The sequence below is a fragment of the Octopus bimaculoides genome, chromosome 4 (assembly GCF_046866305.1).
Source record: "Octopus bimaculoides isolate indiv1 chromosome 4, ASM4686630v1, whole genome shotgun sequence".
NCBI classification, from domain to species: domain Eukaryota; kingdom Metazoa; phylum Mollusca; class Cephalopoda; order Octopoda; family Octopodidae; genus Octopus; species Octopus bimaculoides.
In genome coordinates this window covers 94,449,769-94,470,737 of record NC_142931.1, presented here as the reverse complement: position 1 = coordinate 94,470,737, position 20,969 = coordinate 94,449,769, and the positions used below count along the sequence as shown (strand labels likewise).

Here is a 20,969-nt window from a genome sequence, read left to right as displayed (position 1 = left end):
TTGTTCCACCACCACGTTATTTTGGGTCAAGAGGGGATTTTGCACCATCCACAGATCTGGTTAGTGGCCCTCAGTAGGTTGTTCCGTAGAAACCTCCAGTTGTCTTCTACATCATGTGAAGCTATATCCACTTTTATTTCGTCAAAGTCTCTAAATCTCTGTCCATTTGCAGGATCTTTCAGTTTCCAGACCCTTCCCCTCCATGCTGGTCGTCTTCTGGGCAACCACTTAGCCCTGATACTGAAGTCACTAACTACTAATGTTGTGGGGTATATTCTTTGCCTGGGAAGGTTTTGGCATTTATAAGCAGCCATCTTTCCCTTTTCCTGGCGAGGATGTAGTCAATTTGGCTAGTGTGTCTGCCAGAACGGTAGGTGACTAGGTGACTGGCAGGTTTCCTGAAGTTAGTATTGCAGACCATAAGGTCATTTGCATCACAGAACTTCAGCAGCCTGGTTCCCTCCTCATAGCCTCCATGTACGCCATGGAAGCCCCCTGAATGTTGTCCAACATGACCATTGATGTCACCAGCCACAAAGAGAAGGTCCCTGTCATTTGTTGACGAGGTAGTCTGTGTTCCCTGCCCACAAAATCTTGTACCTGTGTACTTTGCCTGTGAGGAACCTAGCGGAACCTCCTCTCCACCTTACTTCTTGGAGGCAGCAGATATCGACACATCTCCATTCAAGCATCTCAACAATCTCACCAGACCTACCTTTCTGTGTGCCGACGTTGAGAGTGCCAACCCTGAGTGTGTGGGAGGTATGGGCCCGTGAGACCCTGGGGCGGGGAACAGCAGTGTCATGTACCTGAAAAGAAAGCTCACATTTTGCAGAATTCATAAACAATCAGTAGCATTCATTTCAGCCTGCATCTACCACCCTATCATATTTTTCACTATATGATCGCTACCTTACATAGGAGTAGTTCACATGCTTGTTCTCCGAGAAGCAGATCCTTCATTTACACACTTATGATCTTAGAAACAAGGACTTCATTTGCATGTTTGGTTTGATAATAGCGGAGAAATAATTTTCTCGTTTAAGTAATTTGTAGCTAATTTCCTTACCATCTGAGTAGTGTTCATGGCTAAAGGGTTAAGTAGATCTGTGAAAGTATTGGTGATCTGAAAGCTCTGATTGTCAAGACAGTTATGTACATTAACTAATAAAGTTAAAATTGTGCAATTATTAAAAGAAAATATCATTATCATTATTTGCTGGAACTAATATGTATCAAAAATCAGACTAAAGCTTAAAGTTGGGGGAATTTGTTTCACTGCTAAGAAACTTGATCACAAAGAGAACGGGTTGTTGAGAAATTGAATTGCCATGCCACCAGTGATGCATTAAAGTATATTATTTTCAGAATTAATTTTAGAACCTTTTGATTCAAGTGCACAGTGTTTTGCATATTAAACGCAGCAAGCAATTTTCCCAAATTCTCATATTTACTCTGAACATTATTAATTCACAGACCTTCTTTTTCCCCACCAGTATCAGCAGAGCAGCAGACAAATTTTTCCATTAAAATATTGGACCAAATGTTTCACTTATGTAACAGAATGAGAGATGAAGTGACAGTAAATATAATCATAATTTTCTAATGAAATCAATAGATTCTAAACAAAGGGAAAGACAATGTATGACTTAAACCACCGTTTCAACTTTTGATTAATTTCAAAAAGATATTTTGTCCAGAGTTGAAATTCCATCCTTTCCCATAATTTTTGATTTGTTGTTTATTTGTGTAAGGTGAGAGACTTAAGCAAATGTCATACATAGCTGGCTACTGCTGACATGGAGGATAGAATGAATAAACAACATGCCTGTATAATAGTGGTTTTGTTACGAGTCTTTGACAATTGGCTGTATGATTATGTGTATACACCTCTATTCTCACCTCTATTTCCAGATATATGAGTAGATGTTCAAGGTTGGTAACTGATCAGTCAGTGAACCTACATGAAGCTCAGAAATTAAGTATTATATGGCTCTAATGAAAAAACTTAGACTTAATGATGTAGTTTTAGCAATGTTAAACCTATGAGATCACCATGAAAGATCATCAAATATTATTATGAGGTTGAATATTTGATGGCTTCACCTCTCGAGTTTTTCATGTGTTTAGGGGAAGTGATTGTGACTTGGTGTTGAGGGTGACTGGATTATATCCCCATTGAAGGATATTTTCAGATTTCATTTTCCAAAAGCAGTGCCATTCTAGAGATATGTAGGTGGGATAGCAACAAATATTTCAAATGGCACCTTTGCTATGTGTTCAAATGTTTCCTTTGATAGGTATTTTATGTTGTTGGATCAAGTGATAAATGCTTAGCTCCAGATCAACACAATGATCGATGGTGTTCCAATCCTAATCATCCAGTTTTTTTTCAGACTCCATATCCTTCTTTTTTCAAGACACATCAACCATACCTTTCCTTTTTATTTTAATACAGAGTGTAGCTTGAAGGTGATTTGACAGTTTTCTTGTAGCAGTTTGAACAACCATGTAGAAGCTCCCTCACTTTCTTGTTTAATGCTGTCATTGAATTGTGTTTAATGCTGCAGTGGTAGACGTTTTATGTAATTTAAACTCAGACACTGTGGAAGTTTTGGTTTCAAGAGCAAGATCACTAATTATGATCTAAACTCAGCAGAAACTGTACTGAGGAGGAAGTGAATAAAAATAAAGGAAGTTTTTGATAGCATCCATGACCTGTCGATGAGAGCAATAAATCAGTAGTTCTCAGGATCTGAGAAGTTCCTCTTCTTGAAGATAGGACACTATTGCATGCTTTCTTATATTGATGTCCTATTAAGAAAAAGTGCTTGCTTGGAAGCACACTGTTTTAATCTAATAAAAGAATAAGCCTTTGTTCAGATTGATTAGCTGTGGTATGTATCACGATCATGTAAGATATAGCATGACAAAATGAAGATTTGGTAAACAGGGTTGTGTACATACACATGCATGCAATGTAGAATTAGAATCAAAATGGGGACATCTAGTTTGGCACATGGTGGATTAGAGAATTTTACAAAGTAAGACATCATCTTTACAAGAGAACAGAAATCTTAAAGATAACAGCTTGCATGGACAGCAAAAGTTTCCGAGTTGATGTCTGTATTGTGAAAGATAGCTGGAAGGACATACATAAGAAGATAATATTTTTCACCAGCTGAGTCAATGATGAGGTACACTTGCTATGGCATACTACTCTGCTTTGAATAAGGACCAGTGCTGAAAGCAAGTGTTGAGTGCACATCTCATATTTTGGACCAGCACTTATGTAAACAGAAGAATTCCTAGCAGGTTACAATCTATTTTCAGTGCAAAGAGATTGTAAGATGTCATATGTCATGGAAGAATATAATGAAGTGAACACAGAAAACACTCAGGTTAAACTTCCAACATTTTATTTCATAAAACAAAAATGGTATATAAAAAACAACTCCCAAATTTAAATGAAGGCTTCTAATAGAGACACAGTCACACATTTGGGGCAAGCAAATACAGTCAATCTTCTGAATTTGAACTCAGAAGAATTTGGGATATAACCAAATAATTGCAATATATTTAGTTCAGTGCCATTCTTTTCACTTCATTAATATTTAAAATACATGGGTTTGGCAATAACAATTGTTTCAAATTTTGGCTCGAGATCAGTACTTCTGAGGAGAGGGGGATCAGCTGATTAAATTGACCCCAGTACTTTATTTTATTCACTCCAGAGGGATTAAAGGAAAAGTTGACCTTGGTAGGATTCAAAACAGACAGTTAAGAGCCAAAACAAAGTTTGCAAAGAACTTTTCTAACACTAATAATTCTACCAATCCACCACCCAGCATAATAATGATAAAGACATAGAAATGAGTTTGGTATTAAATAAATGTAGCAAAGCTATTATAAAGGCAAATAAGCAAAAATTGTGAAGATTAAGTTAAAGACACTGAAACTTAAAAAAATTATATCAGGATCACCCTTACAAAAACAAAAAAGAAAACTATAAGAGTGCTATAAAAGAATCAGACTAATATTACAAATTGAACACAATGCACTAGCCATCCTAGTTATAAACTACATCGTCAATATAATAAGCTTGAAGCAATGTTAATTGAAGAGCTTTGCTGAAAAAACAGGAAACTACTGTTTGACTGAATGACAACATTCCAAAGTTGATAAAAAAAAACAAAGACATAATTAAAATGACTTTCCAAAATATAATAGAGATAAAGAAGGAAAGAAATATCACATGGACAGTAAGACTCAGAGAAGATGTCATTCAGAGCAAAAGTCAAAAATAGCACCAGTCACTAACAACTACAAAAATAAAATTATGAAAACAGTACTACCAAGGACAAAATTACACAACATGTACAATGAGACAGTTGACCAGATCACATCCAGTTGTCAAGTCTGAGGATATACACAGACATGATTAAGCTGGCAGTTATATCCACTAGGTAATATACTGACACTTTGATGTGAAAATAGAGTGGTATAAACATGTATTAAAAAGAATTGGCTCAATTATCTGGGACAGTTGTCTAGACTGACAAGGAGATCAAGGAAAAACTGTCCAGATATCAATCAAGGATTGGAATGAAATGTCTATGAGTATAGAATTAGTTTCCACTTTGATAAACATTTCAATCCCTTCTGACCAGTGCCCAGTAGGCATTGTTAGAGAAAATGTCAAAGTACAGGGATCTCAAAATTGAAATGCACAGTTTATGGGGCATGAAAGTAAAAATAGCAGACTAGATATGATAAAAAATATAACAAAACAAACTATATCAAGGATCACAACATTGCACACATTCCACATCTTACACAAGACACTTTCAATTCAATAGCATAGATCAAACTATGCACTCTGCATACAATACATACTCTGTAAAATAACCATCAAATAAAATAACACATACAACATACTCTACAGATTATTATTAATCAATAACATTTTCTACACAATCAACATTAAACCGCAACCCCTGCTCTTACATATTTGATACCTAACCCTGTTGCACCAAACAACTCACACTACACCCATACAGTTCATTAATATAACAAACTACACAGCACATACACTGTCCAATTATCACCTAGCAGTAAAATGTAAACCAATCACAGTACATAGGAGAAACTCATCACTATACAATTCACATTGCATATATCCTATACAGACAAAACAACAAAACCCCCAACAATAATGGTAAAAAGATGTAGTGCACAAACATTACCCAAAAATAATGCAGTACACAGAGATGCAACTGGTGCTGCAGTAAAATCTGTTGAAAATACGGATTAATTGAAACTATAGTATAGGGATTCAGATTACTAAAAAACATGTGAGGAAGTTTGATTTAATGGCTTCCATTGCTATTATTAATAATTATATATCAAAGTCAGGAACTTCTATAGAGAAAGGAGCAGGTGAGAAAGAACAGAGAGCTTTGACTTGATAGTTATGGTATAATTTAATAAATTTGAGATCTAAATTGTAGACTCATCTGTTGTCTGGTGTAACACCACTCAATTAGAACTTGGGTGCCTCCAGAGAAAGACACACTGTTGCAAGCATTTAGACGTCCTCCTATTAGACTCAGAGGTTTTCCAAAAAGGGTCAGGGGTGCTGATAAAAGGAAAAATCTATAATCAGTTAGGAGTTAGCCCCAATAGACTTAGGGCCAAAGGCATGTCATTTGAGAGAGATTTTCCTGCTATTTAAAACAAGTCAAGTAGAGTTTGTTTATCTTACATACTTTATTAAGCTTAGGCATTTCATTAGTATTGAAATTGACACGGTACTTAATTGGTGCTTCTTTTATTGATTCTTGAAGGATGAAATGCAAAGTTGCTTTCAGTGGAATTTAAACTAACAACATAAGGAGGTGTGATTAAATACTTTGAGGCATTTTATTCAATGATCTAATTCTACCAATTCAATGCCAATTAGAAGACTAATTTCTTGTACATTCAGAGAGGCTTAATTTCATATGAAAAGAGAAACATTAAATTGTGTACAATTTTTAAGTTGAGAATACTCCAGACATACCAAATATAATGAAGACTGGTTAATATAGAAAAGAATGAAATGGCAAAAAAAATTATGGGTAAATGTGTTGGGAAAAAATAAGAAAAGTGAGTTTATTTTCCAGAGAAGTAGATCCTAAGGAAATCTCTGTAAGAAATGTTGCCATCTTTGTTCTGGTCCATAGCTTCAATTTTAGAGTCAATTTTATCATTGTAAATGCCCATTTCTTTCAGATCAGCTACAACATCTGTTTTCAGTGCTGAACCACTGTTGTCTTTATCAAACTTCTGGAATAATCCACGAATGATGTTGGTGCTGTTGACAAATTTAAATAAATAAAATATATATATAAATTTTGAAAAATTTGAATACAGATTAATAATAAATCAAATGTTATTACAACTATTATGCTTTAATCAACAGCTAATCTAAGGAATTACTACATCCAAGGGCTCGAAATTCTATACCTGGGAGCAAAACTTTTACAGCATACAAATTTGAAAGTATTCATTGATGAAAACTCTAAAATCCATATAAGTGAGTGGAACCTTAAAACCAAAAGAGTAATTTAATGTAAGTTATTTAACATGAATTTATAAAACAAGGGAATTTTTCTGGGCTCCACACATTATTTTAGAATTATAGTTTGCCTCTGATAATAAAAAGATCCCCTAATCCTTAACTACGAAGACGATAGATTTATAAAAACAGGTGAAACCTCCCTCAAATCTTACCCCACTGTCCTACCACACTAAGGACATACTGGATAACATGGATGTAGACTCTCCCTAAAAAGACAGTAAGATAACAGCTAGAATGCCTTTGATTTGAGCTAACTTGGTGGATAAACAACATGGACACACTAGTTTAATGATTTCAACTAGCTTGGGCAGTGATCATAAGAATCTATTGGGATAACTGTTTTCTGTACAGTGGAAAAATTTCATACGAAACATATTGATTTCGAATACAGATAAAAGACTTTAGGCTAGGGATATAGTTAATTATACTGCTCCAGTATAATTCCAGAATGGCTGGAAAGTTGATCATAGGTTGACTCAAACAGAGCAGACTTAAGATCCAAACAACAATAACTACCACTCCAGAAAGTTGAATAGCAAAGTTGATAGGGGAAGGGATTTGCACTCAGAATGTAAAAGGAACTTGAGTAAATTGTCTTTTGTAAGACACATAACAAGTGAAACTTTGAAAGCATGTCAGTTCTTCAACCATCTTTATTCCAACAGTATTGCAGCTGTCTCCAGCTCATTTTTTAGACAGTGAATCTTCAACTAAGGCTATGAATTACCTGTCTTTAGAGTATTGGATAAATTATGTTGTGGTGTTTGTTCTGGCTGTCTGAGCTTCGAGTTCAAATTCCAACAAGGTCAACTTTACTTTCCATATTTATGGGATTGATACTTTACATACTAGTCAAGTTTGGGGGCTGATTTTTATTCTGTCTCTACCACTCTCTCTGTTTATTTCCATCAGTAACTTTTATAATTTCTCTCGGAATAGCTAGGTTACACAGTGAGAAGGGCTTTTTTCCAGATGGTAAAGGGCTGAGTGAGAGGTTAGCAATCTTTTATCAGAGAAAGACTGATATGCTACAGAAATCATCCAAGGATGATCAAATAAGTAGCACAGCTCAAAACAGAAATGAAGGAAATCTGCAACAACATTATCCACTGTGTCCCCCTTTTTGTTTAAGACAGTAGAGTGTCATTTGGTAGAGATTAGATTGCTATTTCTAGCAGGTTGAATGTGTAGAGATCACTGGCTCATAAATAGGCTTAAGGATTTTGTTTGAGAGAACTTAAGTTAAAGTCAGTATAATTTTTGAAATCTAGAAACCAGTTTGTATTATACAAAAAAAAAAAAAAAATCCCCAACATTTAGGCACTGTCTAATTAGAACAGAAAGTACAACCATAATATAAATGTACAAGAATGATGATTTAGACAACTTATAAGAATCTGTAGTTTTGTAACATTTTTTACTTGTTAGTTCTAAAAACAAATTTAACAAACATATGTTTACACCAAGAGAAAAAAAAGGTGGTGGGAGTAATTATGATAGCAATCCTGGTCAAAATATATATCTTATTTGAAAAGTAACATTGAAAAATCATGTTTGAAGATAAAACAGGATGTTCAGTGTTTGAAAGTCTTCAATCATTGATATTCTCTGTCATGTCTGAGTTAGGTCTAAACAGCAACTCCACATAATACTAATTATTAGGTTTGAATATCATAGTCTTTCATATTACTTAGATCAATATATTCACTATCAAGACACTAGTTTTGCACACTGTCTAATATATTGATCTAAGTGTGCAAAACTAGTGTCTTGATCGTGAATATATTGATCTAAGTAATATGAAAGACTATGATTTTCAAACCTAATAATTAATATTATGTGAGGTTGCTGCTTAGACCTAACTCAGACCTGACAGAGAATATCAATGATTGAAGACTTCCAAACCCTGAACATCCTGTTTTTTCCTTCCAACAGTGAACCTAGAATAACATTATTTAAAGTGTCTTTTTTTGTTTTGTTTTCAAGAAAGTAAAGAATAATTTGAGGAAGATTTGGCTACTATTTCTAGCAAGTTGAATGCCCACAGAAATTTTCTCAATGGCTTGTCGAGACATGGGTTTTTATGAGAGAGTGGTGGGTAAAGTTCTTCAAAATTTCAAAAGAAATTTTGGTATGATGCAACAATATGCCATGGTGCTTATCTTGTGTTGTTTCCTTTGATACATTATGCAGTTATGCAGAGGAATGTTCATGTGTAGTATTATATTTTTACAGCAAATCATCCATGAAAATCAATGTTCAGAACAAGTTTAGAAATATATACCCTCTTTAAAAAGAAAAAAAATTATCAAAGACTTCCCAGCACACATGCTCAATTCTATTTAAGTTTCTGGTTTGTTTATGTTGGTGCAAAAATAATTGTAATTCTTATTACTTTGGAATAAAATCTATTTAACTATGATTATGCCTATAAGCAAAGATGGCAGAACAGCTTGAAAGCTTCCAGAAGTAGATGGTGACATTTGCACCTCACTGGAAGAACAAAAAAGTCAACAAACTAAAATATCAAAAAAAAAAAAAAAAGAAAGAAAACATCACTGTTGTAATGCTTAATCTGTGCTTCTTTTGCACTGTGATACCTTTGAATAAGTCATTGTCTCTTGGACTAGAGAATTTTTTACTACCAGAATAAACAAACTTGTTTCTTGTTAGCAAAAATATAAAGATTCTAATGATTATTATTTTGATAAATGAAATTTTTTCTGAGGTATATTATTTTATGACAGCTATATATCCCCCCCCCCCACACACAACAGATACCTTATAATTCATTACAGATGGACATACATTTTATTGCATATGTATAGATATATTTTAAAATAGGTGTGTGGTATAGTTGCAGGCATGGCTGGGTGATTAAATTTGCTTCCCAACCACATGATTTTGGGTTCAGTCCCACCATGTGACACTTTGGGCAAGAGTCTTTCTACTATAGCTTTGGGCTAGCCAAAGCTTTGTGAGTGAATTTGGTAGACAGAAATTGAAAGAAGCCAGTCAAATGTGTGTGTGAATGATCTAGTCTTGACATCACATGATCATTGTAAATGAGGGTCACTGTCATCTAAGCAGTGTCGTCCATTTCCAATATTATGCAAAAATGTGTCTGACCATAGGGAACTATTACCTAGTTTGGAGAGAGGCAAGAAATGCAGACAGGAAGGTAAAAAAATTTGCCTCAATAAACTTTGTCCAACTTGTGGAAGCATGGATAAGTGAACATTAAAATGATGATTATTATAAAAAGAAAAGTGACATACTTCTCAATCAGTTCAGGATATTTGTGCATGTAAATGATGAAATCCCTTTCTTGAATTTTTGCATCCTTATCAGGATCAACATCTTCCATAAGTTTCTACAACAGAAAATAATAGTAAAAATTTCTTATTTAAACATGTGGCCTCAATTATGAGTGGTGGGATATAGAGAATTTGATCCACTCTAATATTCAACTGGCACTTATCCTATCAATTCTGGAAGGATGAACGTAAGGATTTCACAACTAAATGCTGCAAAATATTTTGTCTATCGCACTTCTGATTATACCAACCCACAGGCCAGATAATAATCTTTTCTACTATAGTCACAAGGCTTGAAATTTTGTGAAAGGGAGGTAGTTGATTACAATAAGTCCAGCACTTGACTGGTACCTATTTTATCAACTCAGATAGGGTAAAAGGCAAAATATCAATAACAGTTTCTATTTTTAAGCACAAGGCCTGCAATTTTGAGGCAAGAAGCTTAGTATCATCAATCCCAGTTCTTAGACCGGTACATTATTTTATTGACCTTAAAAGAAAGTTCAAATCTCAATGAGATTAATTTTGCCAAAGTACATGAATCAGAAGAAATGTCAAAAGGCATTTTTCCCAAAGCTCTATCAATTCTAACAATCCTCTACCCAGATAATAATAGTTTCAAATTTCAGCACAAGGCCCGCAATTTTAGTGGGAGGGGTTGATTGCATCAACCTAGTTATTGCCTGGAATGATGATGAACACAAAGAACAAAATAAAAGTTTTGAGAATGCTGGCTGCAAAACTAGATATAACACATACAGAACATGTTAATGAAGTAATAACCAAACAGGACAAAGCCTAAATTTTAGAATAGAAAGTTTCAATGATAATCCATGATAGTCTAAAGCTGGGAATAATTAAAAAATTACAAGAAGCAGAAGACCTTCATATCGGTTAAAAAAAAAAAATCCCTTCAGAAGATAAAATTCAGTAAATAATGAATACAAACTTAACCATCACAGACTTAAAGGAAGCTAAAAAATTAACTTCATTAGTTTAGATGAAATAACACATGCAATAGCCATTTGTTATGAAAGAAAGTACAGAACTACAGAAACAGGAATATCAGAACCAAAACATGAGAAACATATATACATTAAAAGATAGAAAATAGAAAAGATTTCTCAGTCTTTGGCAAAATCAATAAGAAAGTGATGCAACAAAACTGAAACAAAAGAAAGACAAATACTACAGAAATGTAACATTGAATAAAAGAATGCTTGAAACAATGCAGCTTCACTTAATTACAAAGAATTATAATATGAAAAATGGCAATTCTTTGAACAAAAACAGTTTGATTCCAACCCAAAATGCTTTTACCAAGAACTTCATCATCATCATCATCATCGTTTAACATCCGCTCTCCATTCTAGCATGGGTTGGACGATTTGACTGAGGACTGGTGGAGCCCAAAGGCTACATCAGGCTCCAATCTGATTTGGCAGAGTTTCTACAGCTGGATGCCCTTCCTAACGCCAACCACTCCGAGGAGCAGTTAGTACATGAATTTGCCATGGAAATTTATATGCAATTCAGATTAGAAAAATGTGCCAAGACAACCTTAAGGATAGAAAGATTCAGAACAATATAGACTAACCAAAGGTTTACAAATACTTAGGAATGAATGAACTTGACAGTGTACAATGTACACAACTGAGAGAAAATATTAAGAAGCATTATTATAAATGTATTAGATTAATACATAAAACAGCTAAATGAAAAACAATGTATCAATGCTTTAGCTGCTCTAATAAGTTAGTTATATTCTCAACTGGATGCAAAGCAAACTAGTAAAACTGAACAGAAAATAGAAAAGCATTAAAAAAATATTTACTATTATCATCAGTCAAGCTTGATTAGATTTGCATGATGATTCTCCACGTATCTCCAAGGCATTTAATAGTTCCTATTGACAACAACTGTTAACTGATCAAAGTATGTTTTCACAGGCCAACCAACACACAACATGATTATGAACATGTAGAGGAGTCCAAGTTGGGTATCACTGACCAGCTCTTCCTTACTTCTTCAGTAGTGTCCAGTAAAGGAAACTCTTTTTCTGATGGTGACTGATATTTTTGGAAGCTTACAGGAGCCTTTCTTAGGTGGTGTGTTCTTTCTAGGACAGATTCAGAAATGTAAGACTAGGTCTTTCATCACTTACTCACATTCTTTAATTACACCCGCTTCACAATATCCTGCCACTTATATTATGGCATTTGAACGTCAAGGGTATGCCCTGCACTTGCCACCATCTATATCTCTCTCTTCCTTTACTCAACCATCACATTCATATTCTGATCCCTGTTCCTTGTGAGTATGCCCAGCATTTTGCTACAATCTATCCTGCTGTCTCCCACTCTCTCTTCTTCTCCTGCACTTGGTAACCATGTATTTCCTTTGGGGTAGTACACCTCTTCCTGTCTTCATTCCTGATCTTTCTCTCTCTGGCTGGGTAACTTTGTATTTCCTCTATAGCAAGACACCTGAATCTGTCTCACTATGACCTTTTCATCATCCAACACAAGATCACCTCCTCCAATGCCTCCTCTCCTCTTGAAATTTTTTTTTTCTTGTCTTGCAAGTACTTGGTGACTGTGACAGTGCAGGTGCCACTTAAAAGCACCCAGACCACACTGTAAAGTGGTTGGTGTTCAGAAGGGCATTCAGCTGTAAAAACCTTGGCAAAACTGACCTTGCCTGTGCTTGTGCCATGTAAAAAGCACTAAATCCACTCTGCTGAGTGGTTGGTGTTAGGAAGAGCATCCACCTTTAAAAATCCTGTCAAAACAGTCACAGAAGTCTGGTGCAGGCTCTTGTAAAACTGTCCCACCCATGCTAGCATGGAAGGCGGACATTAAACTATGGCAATGATGATGACACAAATATCAAGTAAAGAATAATGAAATTTTATACAAAAAGCTTTAAAGCAGGAATGAAAAAAAAATTCTTTTCTGTCCTCAAGTAAATCCTTTCTATTATAGGCACAAGGCCTGAAATTTGGGAGAGGGAGATTGTCAATTACATCAACTCCCAGTACTCAACTGGTACTTAATTTATCAACCTCGAATGAATGAAAGGTAAAGTCAACCTCAGTGGAATTTGAACTCAGAATGTAGTGACAGGTGAAATACCACTAAGCATTTCATCTAGCATGCTAACAATTCTGCCAGCTCGATACCTTTCTGTCCTCAAAGAAATCAACAAATACAAAATCAGCGACTTAAGAAAAAAGGAGAAACAACAGAAACTGTAATAGCTAAAAATGGAACCATAGAATGCCATGAAATGGTGGTGGCCAGAAAAACTCTTACATAGTCAAAATCTGGAAAAGTCCAAAAAGTTGAAAGTAGGCAAGGCAAAATTGCAACACTGACAGAAGCACACGGTTTAAAGCCCTGAAGGTTTCTTGATAGTGGCACAGGATCAAAGCTTCTCACCGGAAAACACCAAAAGTACATAATGAAGCAGAATTACATTAGAATGTAGAGATCATCTGTAGCTGCTCAATATTAGCCATAATATCGTTATGAAATACTAATAGAAAAGAGTTTGTATAAGCATACACCAGAAAGGGTCTCTGAGAATGACAAAGTGATTGTACTCTGGGATATGTCAATATATACAGAGAGAAAAATCAAAGATAATGCATCAAATATTGTTATTAAGGAAACATCAGGAAAAGAACTATCTCGTAATCAATGTCTCAGTCCCAACAAATAGTTTCTCTCTCAAAGAAATGGAGTAATTATTCAAATACAAAAATCTGGAAATAGAACAAAACTGAATGTGGAGGCTGTAAATAGAGGCAATCCTTATAATGATTGCATGTTTTTCTTTTTTTATCTCTCCCAAAGCAGCTGACATGCATAATAGAAACTCCAAGCTTTAGAAAAATGTACAACAGAAAATAGTAATACAAGGCAATATGCACATTACATAGAGTGCTTACAATAACAAACAGCAAAAGCAAAATCAAAAACACTGTACATACCCAAGGCACACAGAACTGTGCTTGGCCATGTAGAAAAATATATTTAATAAAAATAGGACTACTGAAAAATAATAATTATAATCTCAACTAAAGCCACAAGGCCTAAAAATTTATGGGGAGGGACTAGTTGATTACATCATCCCCTGGAGTATTGAAAAAATATTTTATCAATTGGGGCATCACAGAACCACAGCTTGGATATGAACTGCCGAAACATTCAACTGGTCATCTGTGGTTCTTAATTTCTGTATTAGAAACAAAGAGGAAAATAGTAAGACATTTTATTACCTCTAGCTGTCTGTTATTACAACCAAGATACACCATAAGGTTTGAAAACTCAATGGGAGTTAAGAAACCATGCTTGTTAGTGTCCATAGACTGAAACTCTGCCTGAAGATAAACATCAACTGATGGGGGTTTAGCCATCTTTGGTACTACTGAACTAATCAAGTGAGGTTTAGTCAGAGGTGTCCTTCTCAAGAGCCTAGAGAAAAAGAAAAATTAAAGTATACATCAAAATGGAGGGGAGGGGGATATTGACTAGAACATTTAACTAAAACTACAATAATTATGTTCACAGACAAAGATCAGTTATTAAACTTTACAAATTGAGTAGGTTTATGAGTTATGACAAAAAAATGATTTCTAACAGCTAAAGGCAGGAGCTTTTGTTTGGAAAAATTAGAAATGTATTGGTTGTAGAATTGAAAGTGTGGAGGTGAAGAAAGAAAGAAAGAAACAACCAAGCAATGAGAATGATAGTTAGTTACATGATATCTTGATGAGAGAAAAAACATGGACGGATAAGAGAAAAACATGGAAAGAGTGTGAAGATAGAATTATATATTGAGAGGAGGAGAACAAAAGAGATGGTGTTGAAAGTGTATGGGGAAGAAAGAAAGAAGCAAAGTGAGAAACAAAAAGAGAGGAAAGGGTAAGATGTTAAGATGTATATGATTAAGAAACCAAATAGTCATGTTTATGAACACATGCATAAACACAAACTTGAAAAAATATATAAAGTGTTTTCAGTAGTAGACAATAAAAACCTGAAAGCAACAACTCAGTGTATTGCTAATAATATTTTATCAAACACAGGTGATACTTTACTGATTATTCACTTGTCATACATCATTAAATATGATATGAAATTATTGGTATAAGTAATGTTGGTAAAACCGTCTCACCAGCTTTAATAGAGTGGGGTAAAGGGAGAGAGTGAGAAAAAAGAGAAAGATTAAGAACTGTGATAGGATCAATCTGACAGTTTCTCACCAACTAATGTGTGTTTTGTTTATAATGATAATTCTAACCCTGAATGGAAATTGTGCATGAAAGAGGATTTTTGGCAGATCATCAATACCCTCCAGACTAGCTGTCTGCTTTAAATAACCAACTTTAAGTGACAGAAAGAGAAAGAACAGAGTGTTGGATGGTAAAATTGTTGAACCAAAGCATCAGTGTTCAAATCTCCCCAAAGTTAATAAAATAAGTGTCAGTCAAGTATGGCAGACACGGTCAAGTATGTCCTCTTTGAAAATGAGTGTCACTTGACAAAGTTTTTAAAGAATCATTTAAAAATATTTTATGATCCCAGAAGAAGAATAGGCAAAAATTAACAGATGTGAAATTTGAACCCAAAATATCGAGGAATGAAAGTAAATACTGTAAGGCATTCGGTCCGGTGATCTGCAGTTTCTTATAATCCACTACCTTTCATGCCCAAGTTTGTTCAAGGAAGTAAACAAGTGTATGAGTGATTTGAAAATTAGGTGTTTTGACAAAAGACTAGGTAAAATCAAGTAGTGTACTTCAGACTGTCAGAGATTACAAGTTGAATGCAATGGAAGTACATTAAAAAGATGTGCAATTCATCAGCTTACAGTGTTTGACTCAAATTACATTTGTAGATATAGCTTGGAGAGTGAGGAACACCAACAAACCAATTTGCTTTCCACTAAATGAGTGATGAGTGAAGTCTTCAAGTGGAGCCAGTCAGAAGATTCAAAATCAAAAGAAAACATAAAAGAGGAGTGCTACATTTCATTATTAACTCCAACAGAGTTTTTTTTTTTTTTTGGTCAGTCTGAATACCCTTTCTTAAGCCCTATAAGACTGAAAAGGGATAGGGAGAATTTGGTGAAGTTAATTTACTTAATTTTCAGTTTGAACTATTTATTACTGCTTAACATTGTGGGTAAAGAAAAAAACAATACCAAGTCTAGGAATTTAGAAACCTACAAGAAATCAATATGAATTGTGGTTAGCCCCTGACATATAATACAGTTAATGCAGATTTAATATGAATAACAATTTTCACTATATTGATGATAAATGAGGCAAATATCTTTGTAAAATTTTATTTTCCCACTCCTCTTGTGTACATATAAGAAGCATCAGAACAAACAATATTCAGCTTAAAAGTGTGTGTTCATTTCTAATCTTGGTTATTACTATTTAATTTCATTTATGCTGCTACATAAAATCCATCTTGATCTGGTTTAACACCACTGTTTGGCCCATAGGTGTCTTTAGCAGAGCCCATTCCTTTGGAAACATTCAGGCCACGTCTATGGCTGGAGGACAAGTTTCATTCAATAGTCTTGAAAGCCTTGACAAAGATCATGGACACTGCATTTCCTCTCCTCACTAAGCCAACATAACAAAATATTCAAAACAAATGTATGATTGTAAAAATGAAGATTTTAATTCTACTTGATATAATATAAAGGATTATAATATTATGTTTTACTCTACTAAAATACAATATTTAAATCATAAACCTTGGTTATTGCAGAAAATGTTAGAATTAATATAGGATTCATTTGTATATGTACCTCTTTGTTTGTTTTCTATGTCTCTCTTCTATTTGTGTCTTCTCTTCCTATTATACACCTTACACACATACACACATGAAAAACATAAACACAAGGTAACAGTTGACACAGTCAGTTGTCATCAAAATTGCTGATTCCAAAACTTGAATTTAGACAGCAGCATTCTGGATAAGTGAAAAGGACATGAGGGAGGACATAGGATGGGCATTTGATATTCTTTTACTCTTTTACTCTTTTACTTGTTTCAGTCATTTGACTGTGGCCATGCTGGAGCACCACCTTTAGTCGAGCAAATCGACCCCAGGACTTATTCTTTGTAAGCCTAGTACTTATTCTATCGTCTCTTTTGCCGAACCGCTAAGTTACGGGGACGTAAACACACTAGAATCGGTTGTCAAGCGATGTTGGGGGGACAAACACAGACACGCAAACATATACACACACATACATATATACACATATATACGACAGGCTTCTTTCAGTTTCCGTCTACCAAATCCACTCACAAGGCTTTGGTCGGCCCGAGGCTATAGTAGAAGACACTTGCCCAAGGTGCCACGCAGTGGGACTGAACCCGGAACCATGTGGTTGGTAAGCAAGCTACTTACCACACAGCCACTCCTATAGTGCCAAAACTGAATTAAGAGGGAGGTGAATGGACATGGCTGAGGATTGTATGTGGAGGATTGTTGCTAGAGGTTTGACTGTCTGCTTGAATGTTTGTTATTGTAGTTTTACTATAGCTGTTTTATGTGTGGCCTTATGTAAATTTTAGTAATTCAGAATACTGGACGCAACTAACATGGGAAGGTTGTTGGTGACTAAGAGCTAATAAAAGAATAGCACATTTAAAACACTGTCCCATAAAACTGACGTGGGTGAGCCAATAAGAGAGAGAGAGAGAGAGAGAGAGAGAGAGAGAGAGAGAGAGAGAGAGAGAGAGGAGTCTACATGGTCACTCAACCAGCAAGAAATAGCAGCCAATCAAACCACATATTGCTTGGAATACACTATTCTAGAAGGTAAGATGGTGTACTCGTCATTGGAATGGCCTTCAATCACAAGCCTGTTTGTTCTTATCATGGCTGACCTGGGGATAAACAACAGCTACCAAACATGTATCTGCTCCAAGAAACTATATTCACTTCCTTATTTTTAAAAGTAGCCATACAAATAGAAAAAAATATTCCAGCATCACGTTATGAAACTGTTTGGCTGTTCCAGCCCCTTGACCTCATGATCACCTGCAATAATGGTGTGAATGTTTTGAGCTGCTTTAAATATTCCTTATTGGGGAATTTAATTGACTAATTTTTGTTATTTTTCATATACTTCTATAAGTTGTATTTTTAATGATTAAAGTTATTCATAAATATTATAAGCAGCTGATTTATCCTATTTCTGGATAACACTGAATTATAATTTTTCACTTTCCTGCAATCTGGGATCATCTCATAAAATATTGGCATAAATATCGTTATTTTTCATTAAGGATGACTAAAGTGTTGAACATTGGGCTGAAATGTCATACAACTTTGAATTTTGTTCCATTCATTTAAGTTCTATTGCTGTGAGAGACAATTTTACTTTTCATCTATCAGGAGTTGACCAAAATATAAATAATATATTGAAGATGAGGTGGATTAATGGTTGTATTACTTCCTACATGATCTTTGTGGTTGTTTAGTTCCAGTTCAGCTTTGTTTGGGAAGACCTATGATCAAAGCCAGTACAGTCAGAACCAATCTGTCATTTTATACAGAGACTATATTGTTCTCCCTTTAAGATGGTATGGTGTGATTTGAGTTAGATTTGGCTGCTGTTCCTAAGCCAGACAAATGGCCATGTAGAGGCTTCATCGTTGAGGCATATGTTGTATGTGTATATATATATTTGTGCTGTCCCACCAATAAAACTAAAACATTTTTATAAAACTCAATGCTTTTCTTCCTTTTTCAGTTTTGATCTTTTTAGCTTGCTGTAGCATATAACTGTTATAGCATGTAAGGAAGAACACTGTAGTAGCTGCCTGTTGCCTTTTCCAAATAAGTATCCATTCAGAAAGATATTGGACAGTTTTACTTTTCTAATTAAGCTAGAGATAGAAACTAAGTGGAAAAAGTAAGAGAAAGATTAGTAGTGTACTGCTGTAAATAATTTTAGACAACATATGGCAATATGTAAGGGAGATATGGGGATGGGTAAAACAATTGTCATGTGTTACCCTTCCTAAGGGTATTACAACATTCTATAACAAGAAATGAAACTGGCAAGATGACTAAAATCATCCAGTATTTTCTCTGACCAAGAGTTAATCTATGATCAATGGCACAGTTCAGCCATGACAATCCAGTCTGTTTTTCTGACAGTGTATCTAAGACTTCTTCATACAATGTGCCATTTTTTTTAAGACAGAAAGGTGTTGGTGGATTCAAGGTATATTTGGCTATTAATTCTGGCATATCAAAGAACCATGTAGACTTCCCCTCAAAGTAATAACTACAAATAATTTCATAAGAAAAAAGATGAAGAGAAAATATCTAAATAGAAAAAGGATAAAAACTTAATACAAGTACTGTATAACAATGCTGCAGTTTGAACTCTAAAATGATAATGGAAATGAAAAGCACTTTACCGGAGGTTTTGACAAATCAATCTGCGAACTGAAGTAAGGCCTAATCAGCTAAAAGAGATCCTTTTATAGATAATGTATAGGAGGAAAAGATGGAGAGGAGGAGTCAGGTATTCCTCCCACCACTACATAGGAGGCGTGGTTAGAGTCTGTTATATTTATCTGCCTCACAACCATTGTCTACTGTTTTTCAATTAATAACCGAGAGTTACTGGTATGGAATGGGACATGGGAAAGGAATGAGAAGTGGAAAGGTAGCCTAGAGTAGCTATAGTGTGGGTGTGTTGTGTACATGTTCATAAATATATACATTCATACAGACATATGCCACGCACACATATATGCATATATTTATTGAAAAACATGGATAGAGAAAGAAAAGTGAGTGGCTGGAGATGGTGAGAGGAGAAATAGAGGAAAGAGGATGAGAGGGAAAATGGAGACTACATGGTGGATTCATTTGTCTGACAGGTTTACTAACATAAAACATAAATAATGCCTTAATAGAAACATGCACATGCACACATGCACGCATACAAATTGTTCAAGATTTCTATTTTACACTTTTCTTCCACTCTTACCCCTCATGTCATACTTGCAATGTTTTAAAACCATTGAAGTTCCCAACTAGGTAACTATTTTCAACAAACTGGAACAAGTACAGCCATGTTCGTATTTTATAAAGTAAAATCGAATGCATTGTATGACGTTCTTCCCTAAGGCATGTCAACAGGTTCTCCAGGGATTTCTATGGGCCTTTTCTTATTGCCACAATTGATTGGACTTGGCTTTCTACAACAAATATGAAATATTCATATAAGGAGTTTTTCAAATTGTAACAGCGTGCATGAGAATCCATCAGACTGTAAAAAATCCCAAAGTAGAACGAAATGATGGAATGTATCCAAACTAAGTCTCTGTAGCAGAAATAACATCTCCCTTTCTCTGAGAGAGAAAGAAAGAGAGAGTGGAGTTGGTGGAGTTGAGCCTAGCACAGAAAGCACTCATGAATTATGCAGTCTTCTCACTACATGTATTCTTGAACTATTCAGCCCTTAGCTACCTATATACTTGTACACCTGGGAAAATGAAGAATAAACAATCTTGGTGAAGGAATACAAATCACCAGATTCTTGATGATTGTCTGTCTTATTGAGTCAGTCATAATGTATGTGTGTGTGTGTGTTGAAAAAACTCTAAAGAGCATTATGCTAATTAATGTTTTCACCTAAATACAAATGATCTCATTTCGATATCTGGTTGAAGTTATTTCACTTGAAACGTGCAACTAATTTTCTTTGATATTTATAGATGTAGTTATATGACAATCATACACTTCTCGGACTTCATAGCAAATCAATATTTTGTACTACTTCTACTAAAAATGGAAGGATATAGCACACAGCTGTTCTGTTTACCCAAAATCACATTAGCATCTGTAAAGTGGAACATCAAAATTACGAAAAATTAATGGCATGCTTGCAGCTGTTCCTGTATGTTATTTAGTTGAACAGAAATTTGCTTTTAAATTATATTACCACACATACACCACTACCACCATGGCCCA

General features: G+C 34.8%; 1 protein-coding gene across 3 annotated transcripts in view; it reads right to left on the bottom strand.

Annotated features, from left to right (window-relative positions):
- Positions 1–3,402: 3,402 nt before the first annotated feature.
- Positions 3,403–20,969, bottom strand: part of LOC106881213 (16 kDa calcium-binding protein) — a 70,474-nt gene continuing 52,907 nt past the window's right edge. For 2 of the 3 annotated variants that reach the window (XM_052967265.2, XM_089351028.1), the window contains exons 2-4: positions 14,222–14,417; positions 9,901–9,995; positions 3,403–6,355 (exon numbers count right to left, since the gene is read on the bottom strand). In XM_052967265.2, coding sequence (XP_052823225.1) covers positions 6,154–6,355; positions 9,901–9,995; positions 14,222–14,417 — 493 coding nt within the window. In that variant the 3' untranslated portion in view covers positions 3,403–6,153. Of the gene's footprint in view, positions 6,356–9,900; positions 9,996–14,221; positions 14,418–19,405; positions 19,441–20,969 lie in introns of those variants that run through there. The other variant, XM_014931519.3, reaches the window with a different exon arrangement.